Source organism: Melopsittacus undulatus, chromosome Z, assembly GCF_012275295.1.
Source record: "Melopsittacus undulatus isolate bMelUnd1 chromosome Z, bMelUnd1.mat.Z, whole genome shotgun sequence".
Taxonomy (NCBI): Eukaryota; Metazoa; Chordata; class Aves; order Psittaciformes; family Psittaculidae; genus Melopsittacus; species Melopsittacus undulatus.
The window spans coordinates 39,403,733-39,424,355 of NC_047557.1; the positions used below are offsets into that span (position 1 = coordinate 39,403,733).

Below are 20,623 nucleotides of genomic sequence, written 5' to 3' on the forward strand. Positions count from 1 at the left end.
AGTTCTTTCTGAGGATTCTGTTATGCCTCAGCACTGCTGTGCCCCAAAACAGGAGAAATCAGTTTAGCTCATTTTACTCATAAAGCTCATAATCCGTACATCCATAAAAATCAACAGACATACATATTCTTGGTTGTAGTAAATCTGTCTTGGGATGGAGGCCCAAGGAGTTGTATTGTTGACCAGGTGAGACTCTAGCTGGTATGCATAATTTTCTTAAACTGTAAGTGTATTTCAGCAAATTACTGGCTTACTGCATGCCACTCAATACCATTGTACACTGCTTTTCTGATTCCAGGTGAAGCTCAGGCAATGCAAATTTACCTCCCTGTACATTAGGGTCTTTGATTTATTGGGGTTGGTTTGGGCTGGTTTTGTTGCTTATTGCCATTAAAGCTAAACTTTTATATTGAGAAATTCATTATGACATATGGGAATTATTGCTGCCACATTTGTTACTGCATAAGATAGCCTTTAGCCCAAATGTGTAAAATATCTCTCACAAAATGAGTATAATACTTTTGCCCTACTCATGTTTGTTTACAGAATGTTAGGTGTTGCATACGAAACATTTCTCTGCAGTTAAAGAAAACAAAGGTTATTTATTAAGAATGAACTTTTAAAACTTTGCAGACTTGAAGTTAAGAATATTAAAAAGGTGGGAGAAAGATTTGCTTAAGGCCTGCTGTGTACACATACCTTTCATATGAGCATATTTTGAATTTAATAATCTCTATGATGCTTTCTTTTAGCAGAGCCTTCAGACCACATATTCATTCATTTAGAATATTAACAGATTTTGAAAACAATTCTTCATGCTGCTTCTTTAAATAAGTAGCTATCAGTTAAAAGTACAGGAATATTTTTGCTTGGGTTTTCATCTCTGTGAAGTCCAACTAAGTTAAAAGAGATGCACTGCTTTGAAGGCACTCATCAGATGTAGCTATTTCATATTTCTACTGGGAGGTACTTTTAGAAAAGGCATTTCACCATATTTATTTACTCAGCACAGAAAGAAATATCTTTTTACATTTTACTTGGAATGCATCCATAATACTTGTAACACAAAAAAGTTGATGTTCATGCTTGCAATTCATGGCTGATCTTCATTGTAACATTTCACATGTGAACTGAAGATTAACTTTTTATTTTTCATCAGCACATTTGACCTGTATGAGAGGTTTGAATATTTTTAGATAACTGATTTAATTACTGAATGTAATTAATGATCATACCCATATGTGGAAATAGTTTAATATTCTGCACATTTTGTTTGTGCAGTGTTGTCTTGGTGTTTACTGAGTGGCAGTACATTTTTTGTATAGGTTAAATGGACTTGAGTATACTTCAGACATCCTTGTCACTTAAATGGAAGCTTGCTGGTTCTTCACAATTTGTAATTTTGGAATTGCTACTTGAGAAATAATTACATTTTATGTACCTTGAACAAAAAGCCTGAACTCTGAATATTAAAAAGAAAAAAAAGCCAACCAACCAAATGAACAAACAAAAAACACACACATACAAAAAATACTTTGTTTAGATCAGGTGTTGGGTTTTTTTCTAAAAATGTAGAAGGAGTCTTTTGATTTAAATTAGCAAAACAATGTGGTGATAAAGAGGATTTGTCTGATGAAGTGTCTTCCACAGGATTATACTGATTTGTTTTCTTTTCCCACGGGCCTTAACTTCTTTTATGACATTTTTGTGCAGTGTTAAATCACTTAGTAAAATTTTTTTTTTCCATTTCATTACCTTAGTGTTACTAAATATTTGAAATTCATTCTTCAAAACATAAATAATAAGATGCTTCCATTGCAAGAACAGAAATTCATTAAATTGCATTATTAGTATAGTGCAATTAATCTTTGATTCTGCATAATAACCTCTAGCTCAAGGATTTTTTGCCCCCTTTTTCTTCTTTTTGGCCTGTGTTTTTCATCTTTTGCGAGGCAAATCATTCTATGAAGTTTGGGTGTGTAGGGACATCACTGAAGGTTGAAGGGGAGCTTGATTTTAGAAAGCTATTTAAATGCTTTTTCTCATGAGTGTCTCCCCCTTGTCCAGTGTATGGCAGGCAGCTGTTATTCAAGATGAGTGTATTATTTCTGAGTACCAGTGTAAATTAATATCAATGTAATGAAGAGCCTTCAGCATGAGGTAATTCTAATTGCTTTGGCATTATTTTGCAATCGCCAAGCTATCAAATATTTTCATAGTTTTAAAAAGGTGACTAAAATCTAATGTGAAAATGTTTGTAATTGTAAATAAGCATCACCATCTCAAGTTTCAGTAGCTGCTTTCAGATTAGTTTAGGCAAAACCTGACAGATTTAAGTTGCAAGGATCAGTATAAAACATTTGATGTGCCTTGTGATTCAGACCTCCTATTTGTTCTTCGGAAAAGTAGCTAGCCGTGAATCACTGTGAAGCCTGTAATAGTAAGCCTCCTTCCCACCATGAGTTAATTAGCTAAGAGACTGTTACTGTTGGATGTTAAAAGGTATCTGCCAACCTAGTGAGTATTGCATTTCTTTAGTAAGCAGGTCTGTAAGTTCAGTTTACCTTGGTTTGAATTAATTATTGTGAGACTAAAAATGGGGCTTATGTGTGTCATTACTGTTGCCACAGGAGTAGCACAAAAATTATCAATCTGTTGCAAGGAATTGATACATCTCTGGATATAAATCAATTAAACTACCTAAGGAAAAGAAATCTATTTTCAGGAGTCTGTGGAAGTGAAGCATGTGCTGCTCCACTGCCTTCTTGAAAAAATGTGGTAGTATGGACATACCTTTGTACAGGTGTCACAGGAAACCCTGTTGTCCAAGTACACGATGCTAGCATTGGTATGGGTATATTTGCACAGAAGGAAAAGAAAATGGAGGTGAAATTTACCTTCTGCCATTTTGTTTCTCTAGGACAAGGTAGTGTACTTTCAGGGAGGTTATTTTCTGAAGATTGTTTAACCAAGAGAGCATTAGGAAACTTGAGTTTAATTCTTTAGATTCTAATTCTAGAATTCTAATTTGTTAGATTGGAAATAGATGGAATAGTAATGGTTAAGGTTGTTCTCTCACCATTTACAACCGTGTTGCCTCAAAAAGACTAACATGCTTTTCACTGCTGTAAATGAGGGAAGCTCTGGGATTTTTTCCTTTTAAAAAAAAATCCTTTTGTAGTCTTCCTGATTCTTTTAGTGCAGTTTCTTTTCAGTTTTAAAGTAACTGTGCTAAACTTAATTTTTTTTTTTCTTAAAAAACAGTAAAGGAGAAAATGAATCTAAGCAGGGACTATTGTAGAGCACCTAGTAGTCTCTGAGCCCTGGCATTAAGCATGCAGATTCCTGCTTGACTTGGAGTCTCTGTAAGTTCTTTTCTAACTATTCTCCTGTCTCTGTTTGTTCCATGCTAAGCAGATGGCCCAGAAATTAGCCAAAAGCAGGAAGAAGGTGCAGTACAAACTCCATCAGCTTGATGTTATGCCTGTTCTTTTGTTTTCTGGGAAGGTTTTTGTTTTTATTTTTATTTTGTGTTTTTATTTTCTGCATCCAGCAAGGTTCTTTTAGATTTATTTCTGAGCCACCATGCAAGTCAACATTTCTCAGAAGTCAGTTGCCTGATTGGCCATTTTTTGTTGCTTATCATTAGCCATTTCATGTTAGAAATAAAGATTGGATTTATCAAATGATTACAGGCAGTACCCAAAATGTATACTGAAGAAGCAGAACTGACATGGCAAAGGTTTTAACTTGTAAAATGGTAGATTAAAGTTCAGTCTTTTTTAATTTTATTTTATTTTACCTTTTTATGAGAGTGCTTTGTTTGATTGACAAATGTGTCAAATTGCTGGATGCAAAAAAGAAAAAAGTTTATATGTTCACATACAGTAATATGTGGAGATTGACTCAAACTAGTAATACATTTAATTTATGGAATTTCTAAGTATGTTTTAACAAATCTAATAAAAATTAAAAAGAGAAAAAATATTACAAGTGTTTGCTTCCTGTTAACAAAATATGACTTGTGAAGTGGGTTAGTGCTTGAATAGTATATTGTCTGACTGTGAAGGTCTTCTTACCAGAACTGCATTATGAATTGCTTAAACTGTACCCACCTGTGGTATAGGTTTTTCCACTGGTCTTGTCAGCCACTGTTAGGCCATATAGAAATTCCTCAGGCAAGAGCTGCTGTTAGGCCTTTCCATTGCTGTGTGAAAAAAACTCCTTTAAAGTGGGATTCATAGTTGAAGAAAATGGGAGAATCATTTTGATTATTATTAAATCTTTATATAGTTCATATTGCAGTCAGATATAATTTTACTGAGTGAGGAAAAATATCAGGGAAGTTTTTATGAGTTTAACAATTTTTTCAGCTAATATTGACTATCACATATATATATATATATATAGTTTCCATATCTATGTGTTTAGGTTTTTCAGTCTAATACTCTTATCTTGCATTGCTGTTCTGGTGACTGTATCTTAGTGCACCCCTGTTTGTGAGCTAACATCCTCAGTAATTAAGTTTCCTAATGTGTTTGTTTGACTCTAATCTATTTACTTTCAGGCTCCAGAAGGTGAATCTCAACCCATGACTGAAGTGGACCTCTTCATTTCTACACAAAGAATAAAAGTACTGAATGCAGACACACAGGTATATAGACAAAGACACCTTTGTCAGTATTGTGGTAGTAGGCTACTGAAATAGACATTCACCTACCTGCCAAAATTTGTCATTCAAAAAGTGCTAGCTTTTGTATTTCCTTCCAGGATTTCCTAAGAAGAAATCCATGCTCAAGAACAGTTACTCTATTGTGTCTGTGTAGAAATTATTAGAATTTGCAGGTTATCTAATTGCAGTCAGCCCGTTTTATACAAGCCGTAGTGCATTGAGTATTGATTGTGTCCAGAGTAGCCCAGAATATTCAGTTACGATAATATGAAGCTCATAGTCCTTTGTACATACATGCCTAATGTATTCAGGTTCTGTTATTGTGGTCTTTATGCGCTATTCTGTAGAAAACACAACTTTCATTTGTAAAGTTTGTTCTTTGTTTTACTTCTGGAAAGTGAAGGTCTTGTTTTCTATCAGCACCTTCTTGTATGACAGGTACTACAGACTTCGCTTTAACAACGGTCTTACATTGCTCTTTGGTTTCATAATACTGCATGAGCAATATGAACTTTGTTGAAATGGCTGCTCATATTGTTTTTTATATTCCTCAGGAAACAATGATGGATCATCCCCTGCGGACCATTTCTTACATTGCAGATATAGGAAATATAGTTGTTTTGATGGCTCGTAGGCGAATGCCGCGGTCTAACTCGCAGGATAATGTGGAAGCATCTCACCCTTCCCAAGACGGAAAGAGGCAGTACAAAATGATTTGCCATGTCTTTGAGTCTGAGGACGTAAGGAATCACTTTGTCTTGTAATTTTCTAGGGTTGGAAATGTAAGTCCATTTTGGTAGGCTTTAAGTTCATTGAAAGTGGTCCTGTTTGTTATTTAACTGCAGACAAGTATTTCATCTAAGCAGAGGAGCTGGCCTTCTGTTTGCATATTTGGACCTGACATTTTACTCACAAAATTGGTGCTCACAGAAATGGTTCCCAGTTTTAAGTTCATTTAATGCCTTCCAGTAACAATGAGAGGAGGGCCCAGTTGCATCAGCTTACAAATATCAGCTTAGATTTTACATGTGAGAACGTAAGTCTATTAGAGATGCTTATTTTCCTAGTGAAGGGTGAGGGCACCTGTTACTTGCAAACAGTGGCTATATATATAGCATACTTACACATATTCATAGCTTTTCCAGGAACTAATTATATGCATTCTAATTATGCATGTGCTTTCTTGCTGAGTGGGGGTCTCTGGTGGTAGCAGAGAGTCTTCCTCACTGTGTTTACTGAATGGCTTCAGTGCTTACACACTCTCACAGGTGCTCGTGCTGAGTTAGCAGTGGGTGTGTCCTTTCTTTGTTCTGTTCCAGTCTCTCTCCACTCTGGGGACCACTATGTTAGACTGAAGCCTAACATCCTTGATATTATTTACTGTCTACTTAGTTGTTATCAGTCCCATTTCCTTCCCTCATCAGCCAAACATTCCTTTCCCTCTACGTGTTAGCTAGTTAGAACAGTTTGCTATATTTTACTATATTACTTTAAAGCCACACAGACTATTGTTAGCTTAAACTTATGATTTAAGCCAGCAGTGGTCTGACAATGGTTAGACTTTCTGTATCTGTTTCTTAGGTTGCTGTTAATACTTTGGCTAGCCAGAATCTATATTTCCATTTGGGGATCACTGATACTATGATTTGTCGCTGACATCACTGCCAAACAATTTGTTTGGGTCAGCTGTATTTGTGTCAGATGTGATCCTCCCTCTGCCACTGGATATTGGCCTAGAAAGGACATGCCTGTAGATCCAATAAAAGCATTGCTGAATGATGTGAAAATACCATGAGAAATTGTAGGAGATTATATCAACTCTTCTTAGTCATGGTATAGTTTGCAAATAGTTTGCAAAATTAATCTCAAATACCCAAATGACTAAGAAAGAGTTAGAATGTAAACACTGTAGCACCTGTTAGCAGCAAGTAGATGGCTTCAAAGATCATATGCATCCAGTGGAGTGAGTCTGTTCATATAATAAAACTCATGTATTTATTATTGTCACTGTTTCTTCTTCTGGGACGGTTGGGTATTTAGAAGAATTTACCCAGTAACTGACATAAAAGCTGTAAGCCCTTGAACAGGTGTTGACCAGAGTGTGTCTCTGCTTGGATGAGGGGCACATCACCAAATTTTCAACCTTATTTAGAGCTGGATCTTCAAAAGAGCTGAACCCTAGTGATATGTCCAAATGCTGGCTGTCTAAATGAGAGTTACCTTCTCCTGGGGAGAAGATACATGTGTATGAATTTAAAGTCTGCATTTATTTCCTCACCTAGGTTACTGGCTATGAATCTGTATTTTTCTCATTTTCTTGCTGTCTAGTCCTCACTGTCAAAACTGGGTTGACCTGAGAAATGGTACTGGTCTAGCTACTGGCCTTTTCAGCACTAGAAGTCATGCTACTCTCATCAGCAGGTTTAGTGCTAGTTTGCGTTGCTTTAAGATACAATCAACTTTTTATTCCTGAATTGGTAAATTTTTATTCATTGGTGACCAAACTGAAGTTTAAATGCAGGTAGTAGCCTGTAAAAAAATACACCTGAGCAGTATTCATTACCAGCACTTCCCCAGGCCTGCATTGTCAGATGTGCAGCTCTCCTCTCTTTTTCCCAGCCTTTGCCACAGACAACACTGTGCTCCAAGGGACTGTTTCAATATATATTGAGACCAGCTTCTATGCCCTACACAGTGCTTGCTGCATGTATCGCTCCAGTTATGCACATCAGTACTGCTTTCCTATTCTGGCCATTAGCTGTCTCTTACAAACTATGATCACTACCTTGAAGTGAAGCATCCCTCTTGCCATACTGTTTCCCCTACCTTGCATGACCCAGAGCTTTTCCTGTGTCTGCCTTGTGCCCAATTTCTATTCCATTGCTGCAGATCTAGAGCAGCTAACAATGGGAGCAGTGCGCTATAGTGACTGGTGCATTTGGTGGCTTTAGGTACAGAGAGGGCTATGGGAACCTGCACATGCTGGGGAATGCACACAAAGGACAGCCTGAGAGGGAAAGGGAAAGGGAGCTGGCAGAGTCATGGGAGCTGGAGGGAGGGAAACAAGAAACGTAGGTGAAAGGAGTTAAAGGAGGTAGCATGGTGGAGAAGATGTGTGTGACCATTTCCAGTCACTGCAAGGTCACCAGTTGCTGCCGTTTTCCTTTTTCACATGAGACTGAGGTAGGATCAATATGGATATGATAGTATTAAGGGAGGGTAAGAAAAGAAGGGAATACCCTCTTAAATGTAGATGTGTGTTTTCTAGTAGACATTTTAATTTTCACTGCTGGCTTGTCAGAGAATGGCATTGCCTCTGCTAGAAGGGAGAGCCATCTGGGAGGTGCATATGTGGGAAGAATTGTAGGTGTGAGCTACAGTGAGTGTACATTTACATTTATACTAGCAGTTCTTGCCTGTGAGAGAATGGCTTTATTTATATTTATCATTTGTAATTGTTTAGCAGGGTGGACTCATGGCACAGGTGAATGTGTTGATATTTTGTGGGTATTTTAAATTAGTTTTTAACGCAAATATTTTTTAAGCTGGATTGCAGTAACTTGCTGGTTCATTAAGCTGATGAACCATTTTAGACTGTGATTGTAACATAGAAGGTGTCAGTGTCAGACCATCATTATGTTTCAACTTTTTCTTTTCTCTGGGAACTTCTACAGGCACAACTGATTGCACAGTCCATAGGTCAAGCATTCAGTGTGGCCTACCAGGAATTTCTGAGGGCAAACGGAATCAACCCAGAAGATCTGAGCCAGAAGGAATACAGTGACTTGCTGAATACCCAGGACATGTACAATGATGACCTGATCCACTTCTCCAAATCTGAAAATTGCAAAGATGTATGTCTCATTTTTCTTCTGTAATAGCATTAAGCTGCTCTGTACCACTTGCAGACCCATGCTGGTAGAAATCAGAAAACTATTAGTACTTTGTATAAATGATGTCAGTGGGTCTAGAATATCCTCTCAAGTAGGGCATCCTGTCATCACTTCTGTTTCAAAGGCAAACAGTGAACCCCCAATTTATCAGCAGTGAAATGGTTTACCATCTGTTTGTATTTTTTTTACCAAACCATTTTCTGATATGTTTGAAAATTAATTTAAAACAGATTAACAGATTAGCACTGTTTAAGAGATTACAGTTGTCATTGTTTAACCCCAGATGGCAACTCAGTACCACACAGCTGCTCACTCTCCACATTCCCCCACAGTGCGATGGGAAGGAGAATCAAAAAAAAAGGTAAAACCTGTGGGTTGAGATAAGAACAGTTTCATAAGAAAAATAATAATTATTATTATTATTGTTATTGTTATTATTATTATATAATTGAAATTAAAAGGGAGACAACAAGAAAGGAAAAATAAACCCCAAGAAAGACAAGTGATGCACAGTATAATTGCTCACTGACTGATACCCAGCCCATCCCTGAGCAACAATCAGTCCCTTCCAGGTCACCCCCCTAGTTTATATACTGGGCATGACATGCTGTGGTATGAAATACCTCTTTGGCTAGTTTGGGTCAGGTGTCCTGGCTTTGCTTCCATTTCTTGTGCCCCTCCTCAGTGGCAGAGCATGAGAGACTGGAAAGTCCTTGATAAGAGTAAACACTAGTGAGCAACAACTAAAACATTGGTGTGTTGTCAGCATTGTTCTCAGACTAAAGCTGGAACACAGCACTGCACCAGCTACTAGGAAGAAAATTAACTCTCTCCCAGCTGAAACCAGGACAAGAGTAAAGAGTAAAAAATTTATAGAGGCACAGGTATCTGTGAAAGTGGCCAATTCCAGATTTTAAAGTATTGTGTTTGCTGAAAAGATTTGTATCTTGGGTAACCAAGTAAGTGAGCAAGTAAGAGGAACCAGTCTACCTATACACAGTCATAAACTCTTGCAATCTCTTCCGATTATCTTTGTCTACTGAAGCCCAGGGCATCTGAGTGTCTTCCACTCCAGTTTCTTCTGTTTGTATGTTGTGAGGAGTGTTTCACACTGAGCAAAATCTGTATTACGTAGTGCTGATTATCCCATGTTTGGATACAAATGAAATGTTGTAAAATGTGTACCCTTGTTTGTTTTACCTTTGAATTAGGAAAGCAGGTTGCAAATAAAGAGGAGTATATATTTCTTGGTTATATGAATGTTTGTAGGGGAGTGGTGTTACTTCTAGAAATATGAACAAACTTCTTGAAACACTTTTTCTTATGATACAGGTTTACATTGAAAAGCAGAAAGGAGAAATCCTAGGTGTGGTAATTGTGGAGTCTGGCTGGGGATCCATTTTGCCTACAGTTATCATAGCCAACATGATGCATGGAGGACCAGCAGAGAAGTCTGGGAAGCTGAACATAGGGGACCAGATCATGTCAATCAATGGGACCAGTTTGGTTGGTTTACCACTCTCAACATGTCAGAGCATTATAAAGGTAAGGAGAATGTTCTAGAGGTTGCACATTTTGAAAGGGTTACATATTAACTCCATTAGGAGAGCAAAAAGTACAGAATTTGTAAGTAAATTCTTAACAAATGTTTGTATAGCATTTTCCGTTTCATGATCTTTAAACTACAGTGGTAATTATGCTACACCAACCTTCTAATTCCCAGAGAGTGAGCCATACCATTTACTTGTATAGAAAAGAACTCTCTACAGAACTTCACAAGAGGACATTTTGTTCAGAAGGAAGATATTGACAGATACATGCTTAAAATTTTATGTGACAAATGGAGGCACAGGTCCCTGATATTCTCCTAGGCCGTATCAGCTGCTTAAATGCCTCCTAGTATCTGGCCAAAATAGAGCTGAGACCTTTTGCTTAACTATTTTTAAAACTTTTAAAATTTGAATTAAAGAAGTACTTTTTCTCTCTAGAAACTTTGCCTTATATATTTAGAAGTCTGATGCTTCTCTTTACTTGGCTAAATGGGTTATTTTAATTAAAAGAGTTTTCTTGTTGTCAGAGAAGTGTGTAACTGCAAAAAAGCATGTCTGAGGTAACTGTAGTGTACAAAGAAATAGGTATTTCAGCATCAGAGTTTCAAGAGGTGAAAAGATGTGTTACCAGAGAATGTTTAAGCTATATGGACTTTGTTATTCATCAGAATAGCCCCACAGAGCTCTTGCAGATCGAAACATGTCCTGTAGACAGCTAATGTAATGCTGCTAGTGTACGATACAGAAATCCTTCTCTGATTTCTAGGAATATGCCTGTTAAACTTATGAGGCAACTTTCTGGTAATAAGTTGTACTATGTAATATGCTTTTTTCATTTTGTATTTGGTAAAGTTGCAAAATATCTTTCATTTACAAAGTAAAAGAGATAGAATTCTTTCTAAAACCAGGATGAATTAAGCTTCTCTGATTCAGAGCCTTGTCAGAAGGATTTTCACTGTGCTCATCTGTACTTTCTCAAAACAGAAACAACCCACTTTGCTGTTTCCAGCTTCTGCAGACCTTTCTCTTCCCCACTGATACTTAACTGCTGTTGCTATAGGAACTCTAACCATTTACATTGTCTTTCTAAGGAGAAGATAGTCTGTATGTTTAAAGGTCTTCATAACCATTCATCTGGAGCTGTTCATATAGTGCTTTGATAACAAGTACATATGCTACTGAATGATCTCAGCATACATTTCAATGTGGCAAAAATATCTCAAGATTTCAGATATCTTTAGCATGCAGTAAGAATCCTATGAAAAGATGAGAGTATTATGTAGATAAGAAGAGTATCTTGCAAGCGCTTCAAATAAGATAATTTCAGTATTATGGATGTAATCTCTGCTACTAATTGGCCATAAACCAATTGCAGACTGACAGAGCTTGAAAGAAGCTTTCTATATGTGGTAGTTATTCCCTAATTGTATTACGCTACTTGTATCTTTTTAAGAAGCATCTGGTGCTGGCTACAATCACAAACAAATTCAGGGACTGGATAAGCAAATAAAGTCTGTCAAATGGTTTCTGATCAGCAAAATTATTACAGTATGCATAGCATAGCATAGCATACAGTATGCATAGCATATTATTCTGAATATCAGCAGAAACATATTACCAGTATGCATAATACTGGAAATTAGTATTTTTTAAATGCATGCACTTTCTGTAAAGTAAGAAAATCTTTTGTCAGGGATCAGATTACTTTTTTTTCAAGGAATACATATAAATAACTTGCAGATTCATTAGGGAAGAGTGCAACATATCAGCTTTGTCGAGGGCATGTAACCTGAGTGAACTCAGGTGACTGAAATTAGACATCTAAATTCCTCTTTGAAATGGACGTCTCTATGCTGCATGACTTCTACCACACTGGATTTAGAATCCTGAGGCAAAAGCCTCTAGACTTTTTAGTAAACATGGTACCCACATCTTAGTATAGATTGATTAGTCCCTGTCTTCTACAGTGTGTGTTGTTATGGATACCTGCATATAGAAGATGAGTAACCCTTGATCATGTGCAGTGTGCTGCTAACTCCCCACCAGAGTGGAGAAGTCCATAGTGATGAAGTAACAGATTTCAGACCTTCTCTCTCTGGAGAGTGGAGAAGAGACAGTTCCCACAGCCATGTACTTTGGCATTTTGTGGTCACACAACCATTCTCTTGGAGCCACTTTCAATAATGAGCCAAGCTGAGCTCAAGAAGCTGTGGAAGTGAAGGCAGCTGTTTCCCATGTGATAATTGTATCCAGTTTAAGGCACTGATCAGAAAAACGGACTCTAAGGCAGTTCACCCTGGTATGGTACCAGTCTAGTTATTCACATCACTGCTGAATCTGGAGTTTAGATCAACAGAATCAGCTGCAGCAAACTGGATGTAGAGACAACCTTAACTACAATAGGAACTATTTTTCAGAATTAAACTTTTGAAGTGAGTGTCAGACACCATTGCAGTGGGACTTAGATTTCAATTGTACCTATAAAAGGAATAAAAGGAATTCAGAAGTAGGTAATGGAATTTGTGGGTGTTGTATTAAGTAATGTGGAAGTTGCTGTATTCTTTATAAAGCATTTCTTTCTTGATGTGGATTTTATTTATGCATCAATTTAAGGCTAATCTTTTCTTTGAATTAAACATTTCAGAAAAATATCTTAACAATTTCCAAGAGCTCTGAATACTTAAAGTTGTAAATTTATCTGCATTTTTAATTTGAATTTTCATGGAGACATACAATCACAGTCTCTGAGGCTAGCAGTCACCACTGAAGCTGCTATAGACCAACACTTTGGTTCAAAGTCGAGAAGGTTGATTTAGGGGTATACCCACTAGGGTTTAAATAATTCCAAGGATGGCTACCCCACAACCTCTCTGGGTAATTAGTTCTAGTGTTTTACCACCATGACAGTAAAAATAAATTTTCCTCTTTCAATTTTCTTCTCATAGAAAGGACTTGATGGTGAATGTGATACAGCTCATTTAGAAGGGAGAAGGCACAGAAATAAGGACTACTGCTTATACAAGCATGATATGATCAGGACTTACTATATGCTTGATGGAATTTATTATATCCCATTAGAGAAGCCATTTATTTGTAGCTGTCTATGCTACTTATTTACAGTTTCATTTCCCAGACACAGTCATTGTTTTGTTTTGGTGAGCTTCATTAGAGCTGTTCAGTATTCTTTTCATACATGATTTGTGTTATCAAATGAAGACACTGGTGACAGGAAACTAGTTTTCTTAAAAGAACTGCATCAGCTTCTTTGCAAGAACAATTTGATAGTTTATCATGCATTTCACTTAGTATTCTGATGCTTGTGCCTGGCATTAGTGATCAGAATCAGTTAGAATGCATACAAATGTTCAGGGCTGTTCCTATGTCAAAGTTTTAATGCTTTGCCCTGCCCCAGTGCTTATGTTAAATGTTTCATTTGATCTTTGCAAGTGTTTTTCAAGGTGATTTCTTTTCACAGGGTTTGAAAAACCAGGCCCGGGTTAAACTGAATATAGTTAGGTGTCCTCCAGTAACCACAGTCTTGATCAGAAGACCAGACCTCAGATACCAGTTGGGCTTCAGTGTGCAGAATGGGATTGTAAGTAGGTTCCACACTGTCTGGTTAAACTTAAATATACATAAAAATTCTTACCCATTTGTGGGTAAGTTCTAGTGTGGGAAGAGGGAAGCTGCTGTTTTCTCCCTTACGGTAAGCAGGACTTTGCATATATGTTAATCTAAGATATAAAAGCTAAGTTACTTACTTCACAACTTTGAAGCCAGCCAGAGGAACAGATCAATTTTTTTAGCTTAGAGAAACAAAAATGTGGAGCAGAGACTGCTTTCAGTCTATGTCATTCATGTCTCTAACCAAGCCATTTTGTTATCTCAGAAGAGAAAGACTGTCCTTGCTTCTCTTTTGTTCTAAGACCTTTGTATCCTGAACGTTGTTTAACTGTTGTCCTTCATATATTCTTATATTTCCAAACCATAGCATGTGATGTACAACATAGCCATTTCTGACTGTTCTGCTTTTGGAAGAGAATTAGTCTTTTGTCACTAGCAAATTTTACTTGGAATCAGTGATTGATTACATTTTAGAATTTGTGGCAAGCCTCTGTGTTTAAATGCTGATTTGCAGTTTACAGGTGAAAATGGGTAATCTAAAGTCTCTGTTCTTTATCCAGATGCTGATAAATGTATTCGTTCCTTTCCAGATATGTAGCCTTATGAGAGGAGGTATAGCAGAGCGAGGAGGTGTGCGTGTTGGCCATCGGATCATTGAAATCAATGGACAGAGTGTTGTAGCAACACCCCATGAGAAAATCGTTCATATTCTCTCAAATGCTGTTGGTGAGGTAAGAGCAGGCAATGTGTCTAGGCAATATAACATAGTTCATCACTGTTACCAGCAACAAACAATGGAAACCAGTAAGAAGCAGTACCCCTTAAGGGACCATTCTGGGGCCAATACTTTTTAACATCTTCGTCAGTGACTTAAACAGTGGAATTGAGTGCACCTGCAGCAAGTTTGTGGGTGACACCAAGCTTGATGGTGCAGTTCATAAGCTTGAGAAAAGAGATACTGTTAGAGGGCCCTTGGCAGGCTTGAGGAGTGGACCCATGTGAACTTCATGAAGTTCAGCAAGGCCAAGTGCAAGGTTCTGCACATGGGTATGGGGAACCCTCAGTATCACTGCAGGGGGGTGAAGTGATTGAGAACAGCCCTGCAGAGGAGGACTGAGACTACTGGTGGATAAAAACTTGTACACCTAGCCATGTGCACTTGCAGCCCAGAAATTCTATCATGTCCTGGGCCACATCAAAAGAAGCATGACCAGCAGGTCACAGGAGGTGGTCCTCCCTGTGTACTCCCCTCTCATCATAGATCCCACTTGGAGTACTGCATCCAGCTCTGGGGTCTCCAGAACGAGACTTGTTAGAGCAGGTCCAGAGGAGGGCCACAAAAATGGTCAGAGGGATGGAGCACCTGTCCTACCAAGGAAGGTTGAGAAAGCTGAGGTTGTTCAGCCTGGAGAAGGCTCCAGGGAGACCTTATAGCAACATTCCAGTACCTAAAGGGGGCCTACAGGAAAGACAGGGAGAGACATTTTACCAGGACCTGTTGTGACAGGACAATGGTTTTAAACTGAAAGAGGTTAGATTTAGGTTGGACATAAGGGAGGTTAGACACTGGAAGAGATTGCTCAGAGAAGCTGTGAATGCCCTATCCCTGGAAGTGTTCAAGGCCAGGTTGAATGGGGCTTTGAGCAACTTGGTGTAGTGGAAAAAGTCCCTGGCTTAAGCAGCAGGGCTTTGACTACATGATCTTCAAAGGTCCTTTCAACTGTTCCATAACTCTGTGACTGTGCCTGTATTAGTTCTTTTATTATTTACCCATAGTTCTCACATGTTTTACAAGTTCACTAATCTGAAAATATGAAGTGTTCACAAAGAAGCAGTGAATGCTCCATCCCTGGCAGTGTTCAAGGCCAGGCTGGACAGAGGCTTGAGTGACATGGTCTAGTGTGAGGGGTCCCTGCCCATGGCAGGGGTGTTGGAACTGGATGATCTTAAGATCCTTTCCAGCCCTAACTGTTCTATGATTCTATGATTGATACTAAACATACTGTTTCATTAAATTGCCACCTGCAATACTTTAACAAGGGTACAAAAACTCCTATATTTTACTCTTTTCTTTCTGTCCTTAGCTAGCTCCCTCATCAATGCTCTTGTTGATGTTGGGAACTTGGATTAACTTGCTGTGTTTCCTCTAGATTCATATGAAGACTATGCCAGCTGCCATGTACAGACTGTTGACTGCGCAGGAGCAACCAGTTTACATCTAAAGCCTACACCTCACCGTCACAATGTGCATGGAGGATGTTTTTCCTCGTTAGTGCTTGTCTCTAGTGCTGCATTTCTGTGTCTACAGAGACATCTCTCAATCTCTCTCTCTCTCCTTCACAGACACAAATACACTGTCTCTCTCTCCTCCCTCCCTTTTTCTTCTTTTTCGTACCGTTCACCTGTATTTTGGGAAGGGGCGAAATGCATCTATTGGACTATTTTGGTTGCATCTTTTTATAAGTGAAACTTCAGTTCCACATGCAAAACAGGAAAATAACAGCAGCATTACTTACAGCAGGATTCACAAAGATTGTTCATGCTACATAATATTTTGTGGCTATACAATATTTTTGTGGCTATAATTTTACAAACTGAGTAAATTAAACGTTGCTTAATGAAATGTCTTTACCAAACAGATAAAAGTATAGGGTGAAAAGTGTTTTCTTGGATGTCCTGTGTGTGATTTTGCTTTTCTTGCCCTATTTTCACACAGGCACTGAGCTCAATGTTAAAGGTTTATGTCTGTAGGAAAAGCACCAAAAAGATAGTTTCACCCTCAGAAACAATTACCTGATTATGAGGACTCAATAGATGCTGCTGTTGTAAAATGGACTATCTAAATATATACCTTTAAATTCCTCTCTGTTTTCAGTTCTTCATGATAGTAGGACTCTAAAAGGTACTTCCAGAGTTGTTGAAACATGTTACACTTGTGTTTACTTACACTGAGTCATTTGAGAGGCATTTTTTACAGCTGCCTCCTCCTCTCTGCCCCCAGGTTTCTAACTTGTTTTCTTCTACTTTGTTTTTATATGCAGCATGTCCTATAGTCCCTTGCCTATTTTAGAGGTTAAAGGGGGGGGGGGGAGGATCTTTAAATATCTACAAGAGAAATAATGAGGGGATTTCGTGAAGAGCTACACTTTTTCTAGGCTCTTCATTCCGAATTTGGTGCACACAACCATGTGTGCCGGTGTATATAAACCTTTTTAAACTTGTGCTTGCTATTTATGAAGTTTGAATATAAGAGATCTGCAGACTATTCTAAGTAATTTTGCTCTCTGAGCCAGTTTTAACATATATTTTTGTCCAAAGACCTGTCTAATTTTATTGACTTTCTCTTTAGTTCACTAAATAGAGAACAGTGGCAGTGGATGAAGTGGGGATAAACTTATTTATTTTGTTATATAACTCAACTTGTGATTTTTTTTCCATATGTATAGCACTTAAAGGAGATATGTGTATACTATATGCACTTGTATGAAGATGATAAATTGTAGGGATGTATTAACTCTAGGATTAGGATTTAATTGGCCTCTAATTTGCATGCTAGAGACAAAAAGAGGAAAAGGGGTTTGGTTGTTTTTCAAGGGTAGGAGGGAATAAGCAGTGGATTGTCTTCCTAATGAGAGAAGAATTCTTCATTCTTCTTAGTTACTTTTTAGCCAGACTATATACTGGTATTTATGCTGGAATCTAACCATGCATTTAGTCCAGGCTAATGTGTTGATTTCTTTTAAAGAAACAGTTTGCTTATATTGTGACTATATTAGAAAGGTTCAGTGAGATGAAAATAAGAGCAGGCCACACACAGCCACAGACTACTTTTGCTTTGCAAATGTGAGTTCGGATAATGGTAACTTTTTTCTCAGTTATTGTGGGGTGGACTGTACAATGTTAAGTATTATTTGCAGTCCAGCAACAGTACCTGGACATTACTATGGAGATTAATTGAAGTGGATGAGTGTGCTTTTACATGAATCTGCACACATGGTGCAAACACTGCTAAGGGACATTGAGCACTCTTGCCAAAGGTCTATTTTTGGTTTTCAGAAATCATGGATATCCAGGTGCTGATCAGAGGCAGAGAATACTTTGTATTTCAGTGGGCAGTAATATTTAAAAAAATAATTAAGTGGTGCATAAGCTATTGTAGCAAGTGAACATGTTTTAGTGTTGAGATTAATGTATGATGACTTGATTTTACTTGCAGTTCTTGTTATATGGTTTAATCCAAATCTCCAGAATAGCAGATTGCACAAGAGAGCGGTGTTAGTATTCCAGGTTAGTACTTACCTCTGCTACCTGACTGATGCAACTAGATAGTGTTTGATTTCTGAGTATATTGTAACTGTAGACATCTGGTTTATGATCATTTGAATATTTTTCCCAAACTTTCCACATATATAGTAATATATGTAAATATGATATATAACCATGTACAATTTAGAAGATTATATACAGTGCAGCCTTCCCATGAGTTGCCTGAGGAAACTTAGTGAACTCTTGAAGACACAGTTATTATGCTTCTGGTTCCTGCTATGTTTACACCCTCTGCTTTACCTGTTCTGTGTGGTTCTGTCCAGCTCATGTGGTGGGGTCTTTAACTCACTTCACTGGAAAATTAGGAAGATCTGAATATGCAAATGTATTTAGAGATTAAGCAACTGTTTCTTTGAAAATTTTACTGCCAAGATTCTGTGAAGTTGCTGACACTTGAGTGCTTCCACAGTCCATGACAAATTGGTGCTTAACATTAAGCAAGTGAATGCTTGCAGGATCAGAGTCTAGCAAAAAAAAATCTCAGTTTTTCCAATTACAGTGTGTGCATAAGATTTCTAAACAGGGAGGTCCTTGGTGCATGCACACTTCCGATAACAGTCTTGTGAACAATCCCATTTTACTTTGTAAAGGGAAAGAGTTTCAAGGAAAGGAGCTTGAAAGGGAAAGCTGATAGTTCTCCAGACTGTTGCAGGAGTTTCTTAGATAACATGTGAACTTTTGACAGATTTACTGGCGCAAACTGCTGGTTTACATTCTTTCTTCAGGGACAGACCTGAATTCTTTTTCATCCTTGCCACTTCATACACTCTAATTAACTCTTCAGTGTTTACATTAAGGATGAAACATCCCTTATATTTTTTATCAGCAAGTTTCACGCATTTGTTTTCGGTCTTGTTTGAATTTGAAACTCAGTTGGGACTTTCAGGCTTGCTCGCTTTGCTTGTTTTCTAAATGAAGTGTATTTCTGAAGACTGCAGTGTGGTTGAGATCTCTTGCACATATTTAGCGCAGTACCTAGGCAATGGAGTACTATTGTTCCGTAAAAGAGGGTGAATAGAAATTATTGTAAAGCACTGGGAGAAGCATAGTATTGTATTTGTAACAATATTGTTCTTTGTAAACATTTAATGATCTCTCTATATAAATATAAATATATATATAAATCTATGTGAGCCTGGAATGTTGATACTGCACATCTACTGAATGTAATTCCTCTGATGTTCTTTGCCACAGGTCTTTGACCTCTGTAATGAAGCTGCAGTGGTTTAATTTGAGAGAGGGGAGGGTATGGGGGAGAGGAATGAGCTTTTTGTTTTGGGTGGGCAGGGTGGGGAGTTTCTGGCCAGCTATTTTGTTGTGATGTATTTACTGTGGTACATTCCTTTATTTAACTGAGCGCTAATGTCTGTAAGATTTGCAACAATAAAATACAAAAAATACCTCAGACAAGGCTGAGAGTTTGCTCATACTGCTCTTGGGGTTGGCTTTCCAGTGCACAATGCATGAGTGCTTGCAAGGTGTTTGAACATCCCTTTCACCACATAGTCTGGAGCAGTACTAGGTGTTTCTGCAGATGTGAATCAACACTATTAACTTTATTTTTAAAACAGCATTATTTTCAGGCAATAAATGACAGTAGTGCTCCTAAATTAAGCTGACTGCTTATTTAAGCTTGCATCCCAGTTTTTACCATGTGACCTGTCACCATGTTTGCATCTCCCAAAAGTACAGTATTTTGAGATGCCTTTTATGTGACAGAAATAATATTTCATTGTCTGAATAATTTTAAATATGCGGGGTTTGGTTTTGGTTTTTGGTTGTTTGGGTTTTTGGTTTGATTTTTTTTTCATGAATGAGGCCCTGCTAGAAATTCTTTACACTGACTTTCAGTTCTCAATCTCCTGTTTTTCTTCAAAGGTCATCAGCATGGTTTATACTTAAAGAAAGACCTAATACCATCTGAATAAATAAAAAGTAGAACTGTAATATGTCTCTCCTTAGGATGAATCCTGGAACTGCCTGGGCTAAGGTTAAAAATTATTTGTATAATGGGAGGCTGATTATGAAAACCATCATGGTACTTGAAAGTCAAGCAGCAAAAGCCAATAAAGTAGAATTTTTCAGGTGAGGCTTCATAGGATTTTCTGTGCTGCACAGGTTGTTAGGAGCACTTTGAAGTTACAGAAATTAAACCAGACACAGACACAGCTAATTGAGAAGAAAATTAAATGTGGGCCTTCAGCCACTGACTGTGCATAACATAAAATACAAATATTGCCAGCATGGGAGCATGAAGTATTTCACCTTATTTACTGAAACACTAGATTGGAGAAATCGTGAAGTCTCTGGTAAATGGTGCAGCAGGCAGACTCAGCTTGCTTTCTGTGTTCCCCTGCATGCCACTTTCCATCCTCCTGTTTATTACCATTGTCAAAACTTTATATTCCAGTTTCTATATTACAAACTTATCACCATTTCAGTGGATAAACCCAAGCCTGATTTCTCCTTTAGCAGTACAGATATAAATCTCACAGATTATCTGCCTTCACAGGGGATGTTTTTGTTGCCCTCACCTCCAGGGTTTTAATGGTTGGGAT

The 20,623-nt window shown here is 37.7% G+C and overlaps 1 protein-coding gene across 1 annotated transcript in view; it reads left to right on the forward strand.

Moving 5' to 3' along the window:
• The window catches only part of APBA1 (amyloid beta precursor protein binding family A member 1), a 91,121-nt gene extending 74,294 nt beyond the window's left edge, over positions 1-16,827 (forward strand). Inside the window, exons 6-12 of the mRNA XM_034072916.1 lie at positions 4,568-4,654; positions 5,227-5,412; positions 8,347-8,526; positions 9,898-10,110; positions 13,591-13,710; positions 14,330-14,470; positions 15,890-16,827. Coding sequence (XP_033928807.1) covers positions 4,568-4,654; positions 5,227-5,412; positions 8,347-8,526; positions 9,898-10,110; positions 13,591-13,710; positions 14,330-14,470; positions 15,890-15,961 — 999 coding nt within the window. The 3' untranslated portion in view covers positions 15,962-16,827. The remainder of the gene's footprint in view (positions 1-4,567; positions 4,655-5,226; positions 5,413-8,346; positions 8,527-9,897; positions 10,111-13,590; positions 13,711-14,329; positions 14,471-15,889) is intronic.
• Positions 16,828-20,623: the final 3,796 nt, after the last annotated feature.